General features: G+C 33.7%; 1 protein-coding gene across 1 annotated transcript; it reads right to left on the bottom strand.

The window, feature by feature from the left end:
* Positions 1-376: 376 nt before the first annotated feature.
* LOC131069224 (UDP-galactose/UDP-glucose transporter 4) lies at positions 377-3,217 on the bottom strand. The gene is made up of 7 exons (XM_058004585.2): positions 2,941-3,217; positions 2,768-2,796; positions 2,445-2,646; positions 2,066-2,308; positions 1,873-1,974; positions 831-938; positions 377-667 (listed from the first exon to the last, which is right to left on the bottom strand). Exons 1-7 carry the CDS (start codon positions 3,082-3,084, stop codon positions 446-448), a joined length of 1,050 nt encoding a protein of 349 aa, XP_057860568.1. The 5' UTR covers positions 3,085-3,217; the 3' UTR covers positions 377-445.
* Positions 3,218-8,419: the final 5,202 nt, after the last annotated feature.

Genomic DNA, 8,419 nt, shown 5'->3' with positions numbered 1-8,419 from the left:
CAATAGATTAAGGCCACACTGGACAACCACTAAGATCGCCCTTCCAAATTCTCAACATTTTTTGAGATAATATGCTTCAAAAAAAAATTCCCTTCTGCCATGATAAGGCCTTAATTGAGTTTGTTTAATGCCTCCTTTTCCTTTATTTTTTTTAGGTGCTTTACAGCCCGCTATTAGAACCCTTTTGAATTCATTGATAATCCGAAATTCTCGATTTGCTTAGCCCTTGATCACAATCAAGTGAAATTTCTCAATTTGCTTATTTATTTGTCAGACAAAAGATATTTCTAGCATTTCTTGACAAAAATAAGTAAATGAGACACTTCACCTTTGTGGGTATAAGACTATTTATATAAAAAAAACTGTTGACAAAAAATAAATAAATAGAAAATGCTTGTATTAGATTTCTATTTGGAAACAGTTCCTTACTGCAACACAATTACAATCAAGTTGGCTGATTAGAAACCAATGGCTTGTTTTCTTCTCTTGATTCTATCTCCTCCCTAGACCTTTGTTTTTGGTTAATTTTAACTATAGGATTTGGTAACATTTTTAGCATTATTCCCATGCCTATCAGCAATAATCCTGTTGCATGTTTCTCAGTGAGTGGCTTGGTGAATATAATATAAGAAAGCAGTAAGGTAAGCGCCTTCCTAGCGGTGGTAACCTGTAAAAAGAAAACAATATAGCAAATAAGAGAGATTTTTGCATGACCCATCACTACCTGATGATATAGATTAACTCATTAACATGCAATTCATTAAAATGTACTAATAATGATGAACTGCAAAAACGCCAATTACACACAAAAAAGCACAGTTAATACAAACCATTGCAGTTGTAGCCGCCCCAAAAATGGCTATCAAACATAGCACAGACAACTGGCCTACAAATGTAGCCATTGCTTCAAATATCAGCACTAGATAAACAAAGAGGTGCTGCCATGAGAAAAGCAAGAAAAAAACATCATTAGAACTACTTAAAAGGAAGATTTTGGATAGGATTTTACTATTTAGAGATCACTAAAATTAATAACAGCAAGATTTTATGGGATTCTTGGATTTTACAGATCATTAATATTAATAACAGAGATTTTATGGGATTCTGGACATCCTTTAAATAGTAAATAACATATCTACACTATAATATAGCAGTCCTTAAAAGCCACCTGTTATCCTGATTTCTGCATACTTTAGTGTTGATGTTGTGATCTCTGAAAAACAGGGAAAAAGATGAAATTTCTTTTGCTCTTGTGGTAGGTACTACTGTGCTAGAGGCTATAAATTTTTAATTTTTCCTTCATTCCTAATTTTAACAGATTATTGAGAAAACTTTCCATGTTCTTTGGCTTCAGGATTTCCAACAAAATATTTTGACACTGTTTAGTTCTAATACCCTGTCATGATCATGCACACTTCAAATCTAATGGAGTGAGATAATTGCAAAAATTTGATGACATGATCCAATTAATTTTATAAAACTTCTAACATCGTTCTTTACGTGAGAGTGGTCAACACTGACAACATTTCAGAGAAGTACAGATCTGCCACTATTTCAACGTGGCAGACTCTACAAAAAGACAACTTTCTCGATTAGATGATTTGGTTACATTTAAAGATGGACATTCACTCTAGGTTGTGAGTGGGGATTGATATGATGTTGAGTTAAATTCGGGCTTAGCTTCAGTTAAAATCTAATGAAGTGAAAAGACTGGTAGTGATGAGCCACTTCATGATTTAGGCAGATTTTTTTTGCTAAATCAAACTTTAGCTAAGATTGGCATGTCTAAATTTAAGACTTAGCTTGTAGTTGAAGGAAGGTTAATGTTAAATTCACCACCAAAATAGCGAAGTAAAAATTTGGAAAGATTACTTGTGAACAGGCTCTCCAGGCCTCAAATACTTCGCCAGTCAAAACCATGGGCGGAATCAGGAATGGAAGCCCCATCAGAGTAGAACAGAACAGCATTTCCATCTGCATGCAACCAAAACAATTTTATAAAATCTGATCAATTGGCATGAAAATACTTCTAAAACACATTTCACTAGTTTCATTACAGCAATACCTGTGTTGTAGAAGGATTCATGGTGAATATGGCCTCCTGGAGGTTGCCCAGAAAGGCATCAAAAACCAGAGCGCCAGAGACCATGATAACTCCCAATACATGGAAATTTGGGGATGTCTCAGCGTCTGCCAGTGTAAAAATGATCAAGCCAACCACAAGCATTATAGCAGAGATATATTCCTCTAAGGGGTACTTTCTTCTGAGGCCTGGTATGAAGGCTCCCATGACCATCACTGGCAAGACCTGTTTCACATTCAAAAGTCCAAACTTTTTCAAGCAACTTACAGAAAAATTATGTTGGCGTAACTTAAATGAAATAGACTCTGAAAGAAAAATCATTTCATATACTGAAAACACATCTTATCTCATAGCCCCATACCTTTGTGGACTTAAACATTATTTGGGCAGGATAATTGAGAAATTCAAGAGACCCTTTGGTCAATCCCTGTGATGCCATCAGGACCCCTGATAGCTTTACATATGTTTTCCATGGATTTATAATATGCTTGGGCCTGAATCCATTGAGATATATGAGACCCAAGTAAACAAATGCCTGTACAAAGGTGAAATACCATCCATAGCTCCATGCACCCAAAACAGAACAACAATTCACCCATTAGCCATGATGAAATACCAAAAAATGAGAAAAAAAATGGGCACTGATCCATCAATAGTGATGCAGATTTGAAGTTTAGTATTCACCTAAACTGTAGCCTATTATACACAAATTCCTGCAATCATACAGTTTCCAAACGTAAGTGCTTATTTTGCCTGGAATCAAAGGATCTACTGACTAAATTCAAATTGTGATCAAAATTCATTAAAACAAAAGAAGAAAAAGAAATTCATGCAGATGAACAAAACAATTCAATTACCTCACAAACTCCATTGACCAAATAACCAAAAAAGAATCCTCCACCACAGATGATTAACTGAAACCATTTGGGTTTTCCTGTCAAAGTAATGCCCAGAAGAGTCATCACCTGATCAGAGTTACCAAGATTTCCTCCTCCAGCCATGGTTTCTGGTGTGATTGTGTTGATGATGGAGCATAAATCTCGTATTTGAATTGAGCTTCCTATTTTATGTTTGTGGAAGCGCAAAATGTTGATGAGAGATTGAAGACCAAGTTATTGAGAAAATCCCAATTTATTCGCTTTACTAATATTCAGGCATTTTGTCTGTTTTTTAATAGGCCCCTCAAGTGTTTTGGAATTGTTCAATTTTTGATATATAGAAAATGTCAATTGATATCTATTTGGAGTGTTAATATTTATAAAGACGTGTTTAATTGTTTTACAATAACATTTATCTTTAAAAATTCTATAGATATATCTTTCTCAAATAAGTTGAATGTTTTAACACACTTATTCACTAAATAAATATTTTTTATAAATGAAATGAATTAATTAAATATTTTATTTTTCTACTTTTCAAAATTAGAAATATTTTAAAATAATTCAAAAATATATTCTTTAACATAAAATAAAATTAAAAATTAACTTTAAATAAAAATAATGATTTAAATTTGATTTAAAATAATTTCAAACATTATAAATAACGGTTTCCTCATGAGAATAAAGTATATATAAGTTGTATTTATTATTTATGGATTTTAATGTGTACATGTATTTTATATCTCTTTATACAAATGTAGAATGTCTTGATCATTAATTATAAATATTTCTAATTTTGAAGTTGTTACTAAATAGATTTATTAGCATATTAATTTTCGTTTTAAAAATGATAATGATGAACTTGCTTATAAGATATTGGTTCATGAAATTAATTTGAAACTATATTATGATTTTTTAAAACTAATTATTGATTTATCAAGGGGTTGACCTCATAGAGCAACAGTTAGTTGCAAGCAACAATTAATGTTGTGACTCAAGTTCGAATTCTACTCGATCGAGCCCTGTAGTTGCAGGTTGGAGAAAAACAAAGAGATAAGGAGCAGAGTGAAGAGATTAGTAAGAAGGAGAGATAAGGAGCAGAGGATGGCAAAAGGAGATATAAGGGTGTTAATGCCAAACAACTCTAAGGATGAGGTGCCTAAAAAATGTGGCCTCACTGGTTCATAGCTCCAGTCAAAAGTGTTTATAGCTTCGATTAAAAAAGAGTTGATTTATCAAATTTTTACTAGATATTGGTTCATAAAATTAATTTTAAATCATATTATAAAAATAGTAATTAAACAAAAAATAAACAATTTATCAATTCTTAGAGCTTGTATTTAGGCTAATTGATTGATTTTATTTAGGTCAATCAATTGAAGGATTACATATAAGCACAATAAAAATAGGCTATGGATGTTTAGCTAGTATAATGATATAGCATGTGCATGTGATAATTTGATAAATAAGGACAAGAATGATTAGCTTTGTAATAAACAAGGGATGATAATTTATGAGCATTCCAGATATGCTAATGTTATCTAGATTGGAAAGTGTGATTTTAATGTTTAACACGTGCCTTGGATTTTGTTATCGATCCATACTTTATTAGAAAACAAAGTCATGATCTAGTACAAAATTGCAACGATGAACTATTCCTCTTGTCGTGACCTCATTCTAGTGCTCAAATGATATTTTGCTACTTTATTTGGCCAATGACATAGTCTTGTTTGTTCAACTAGGCGAGTTGGGAGTATTTTAAAATGTCTTAAAAAATTCTTGATAGTCAGAAGAATCATTCACCCAAATCAAATCATTTTGAGTGAAACAAGATTAAAGACAAGAAAGCTCTACAATGTAGATTATTTACTCCTTGTGATCACCAAATCAAAATGTGTCACTATTTATTTGCTTTTCTAGAATGATCTCATAAAAAGGAAGAGATAAGATGAGATCATTAGAATGAATGCAATAATTGTCTTTAAATATTAACACATGACATCAATTTGTGAAAACATGTATTTCATCAATTCTAAGCAAGAAAGATAAAAGGAGTTAGTCAACTAGGATTTGAACTTTTTAATTTAATTTTGTGCAAGACAAGTTCACATCATAAGGATGTACTCACAACTATGGACCCATCTTGGATCAAAGAAGAAATCAATTGAGAGTGCACAATAGCTAGATGGATTCAAGTGTGTATAAGGATGTGCTAATCAATATATAAGTTGAATGTACCTAGATGGATTCAAGTGTGTGCAAGAATTGTTGGGATCCAAGAACATTGAGAGGGGGGTTGAATCAATTTCCTGCCGATAAGATAAGATTTTATCCTTTTATGCCATACACATATAAACCCGTAAACAAATAAACATGCAACTTGAAGCAAATAAACCATCCACATAAATGAACACCATAACACAGAGAATTTATATGTGAAAAACCTCAAAGAAAAAAAACCACAGTGGGATTTGTGACCCACAATATTAGTTCACTGGCCATATGAAAGGATGTTATGTATATAATGGGGGCATGCACATGCAGGAAGGCATACTGCTCATCACTAAAAAGTCTCACTGACTACAAGCTTCAGCTGAAGTAAGACAATGAAAATGAACTCATAAAATGCATCTGCTATGCCAAATAGAGTTCTGATTCAAGCTCTGCTTTGTACCAGTTCATAAACCCTGAACACTACTACCGATATCTCTTCTCCTCCAAGAATGCTTTCAAAACTATCTACATATCATTGCATGATATAACATTTGCATACAAATGATCTACATACATACAGTTCGCATTATACAGTTCTGCCATATTCTCCTATGTCACACCTTTTCACACACTACAAAATGACCTAGCAGACTGACCTATATACCTATTACAAACAATATGCCTTATGTCAGCTTACAATACATTACAAAAGATATTCAATGTCAGCCTTGACAATAATTACAAAATGATTTTCTAAATAAATCTTCCTTGATGTCGGCTTCCTTGAAGTACCAATGTTGGTGTTGGTGTCGGTATAATCCTGGATACTCTAATGTCGGTGTCTGTCGGTATATGCCTCCTAATGTCGGTATATGACTTCCATCTGATCTTGTTGCCATCAATGACAATAAAATGAATCTAATGAGTGTTAATTGCCAACAATCTCCCCCTTTGGCATTGATGGCAACACTCATGTGAAAAATGGATTCCCTACCGGTTTAACTGAAACATGCTCCCCTTGAACAATACACTCCTTCTGATATTCTGATGTCCTTCCCATATGCTCTTGTTTGATATTTTTTGATATTTTTCACATATATACACTCCCCCTTTGGCATCAATGCCAAAGACTGGTGAAAGAATTGGAAGAATTCAGAACAAAAGAATGAATAAATACTGTTGATTTTACTGGAGCTTGACTAACTTCAAAATTTCTGGTTAAGCCTTATCCAGCAACTATAGGTATGTATCCCAGCCGGTTTTGAAAGTATCAGATATGGATGCTAGTCCACTTAGTAAGTGTGCTAGTGTTTCCTTCTCTTTAACTTTTGTCGCTGTGGGTTTAGAAAGCATGTCCATACACTCTATTTTATGTACACCCAGTAAATCCAATCTGGGACTCACCAATCCTCTAAGACTCCTTGCTCTCCTAATGAATTTATCTTTCTCTTTCTCAAAAGCAAAAAATTGGTTCTCTAAGGACAAAATTTGTCCATCAACAGATGTTGTCAGTGCGGTTAATCCATCAAAAAAATTAGCAATGCTAGCTACCTTATCATGTAATTCCTTTAATATGTTATCTACATTTGTTGTAAGAATTTCTATGTTACAACAGACCCCGTAGATATTTGTAGATTGTTTCAAACAATTCTCAATAAGAATGAGTTTGGCTTCAATTTTCTTTTTCTCTGTTTCAATGATCTGGTCAAAGGCGACTTTCTTAGCCACAATAAATCTTTCTAATGCCTGTTGTTCTGATATCTGTTGCAGTGATTGAAAATTGTTAGATATGTACTCAGTTAGTGCCTTAAGATTGTCAGAAGGGCTTGCTTCATTCTCAATCTGACAATCAGGGATTAATTTATCCAACATTGTAACTGCAGATCCCTCCTTTAATAGTTTCTAAGTAGCCATCATCATTAACTCAGTTGGACTCATCTCAGTGACTAGTTTCTTCTCAACTTGAGAAGTGTCAATTGCCAAAACCTTTGCCAGGGAATCAATATGAACTGTCGATGTAGACTTAATTCCCTTTTCCTTATCTGCTTTAGCACCGGTAGCTTCACCACTTGGTGCAGTGTCAATTACTATCGGTGGAGTATTATCCACAATATCTTGTACATTGCCTTGCTCAAAAGTAGTTTGTGTCGATACAGACTGTACACTTTCTTTTACTATCGATTGTTTCTGTATATCTATAGTTACTGTCAGTGTATTCAAAATTGGAGCTGAACTATCCAAAATACCTTTCCCTTTTGATTTATTTGGAATGGTGGAAGTTGTTGCCTTAACAAATTCTTCATGAGATGTAAGAAAATCTGGATTCTTCTGGAAGAATTTGGTCCATCCATCTTTGGTTTCATTTACTACCTCATTTACCCTGCCCATCATTAGGCTTATTTGTTGGGGTTTGCTACTAAATACTATTTTGTTTGCAACATCTATGCATCTTTTCATTTCCTCATTGTTTATAGCACCACACATTTCCAAAAGTTCCACTTCCTTAATTTCTATATCCCTTTTTATTGCATCAAGTCTTCTAGCATCTAATTTATTGTATAGTGATAGAGGAATTTCCTTCAAAATTTATACTAAGGCTTTCTTATATATATCCATGTATAACAAAATTGCCTCTTCAATCTCATTTTGCTCATCATCTTCTAAATCTTCATAGTAAATGGATACATTTTTTAACATTCCATCCTTTATAATTTCATCAATTAATTCAGCATAGGTCTTTGTGGTCTTACCAAATTCAGTATCATCACTCTTCTTCTTTTTGCTTGTGGTTACCGAAGTAGATGTAACTGGTTTTCTCTTTTGTATAGGCTTCCTTTCCAGAGGTGGCGGTGTAGTAGGTTTAGTTGCCTTTCTAATAAGTCTCCTCCTAGGCTCCACTTTCTTCTACTCTATCGATGGCTTATCTACTTTATTCCTTTGTACCCTTCTGAAAGCTAGAGGTTCATTTTCCTCAGGGTCAGAATTAGAAGTGATGATAGAAATGTAAGCTTCAAGCTTCTTTACTTCTGTAGTACTAGCCACAGTCGGTTCTACTGTCGGTTTGGATCCAGAACCCAGTTGAGTGTCTATCTTATGAATTACATCCTGTACATATGCATACATCTTTTCTATTTTCTTCTCTCTTCTCTTCCTGTTGAAGCCAGTTTTGACTTCAAGGGCCTTTTCTTCTGTCGTGCCAAAATGCTTTGTTTTGTCATCCAATGGGGCATCTAGTAGCATTTTT

The sequence above is a fragment of the Cryptomeria japonica genome, chromosome 7 (assembly GCF_030272615.1).
Source record: "Cryptomeria japonica chromosome 7, Sugi_1.0, whole genome shotgun sequence".
NCBI classification, from domain to species: Eukaryota; Viridiplantae; Streptophyta; class Pinopsida; order Cupressales; family Cupressaceae; genus Cryptomeria; species Cryptomeria japonica.
Note: the sequence above shows the minus strand (reverse complement) of the source record. Positions and strands in the feature narration are given on the sequence as shown.

Bases quoted from the DNA above. Each gene is read 5' to 3' on its own strand.
- LOC131069224 (XM_058004585.2), bottom strand. From the start codon at position 3,084: ATGGCTGGAGGAGGAAATCTTGGTAACTCTGATCAGGTGATGACTCTT. The intron at 2,797-2,940 runs GTAATTGAATTG...GTATGATTGCAG, and splicing joins TGGTCAATGGAGTTTGTGAG to GAATTTGTGTATAATAGGCT. The intron at 2,647-2,767 runs GTGAATACTAAA...GGGTGCATGGAG, and splicing joins TATAATAGGCTACAGTTTAG to CTATGGATGGTATTTCACCT.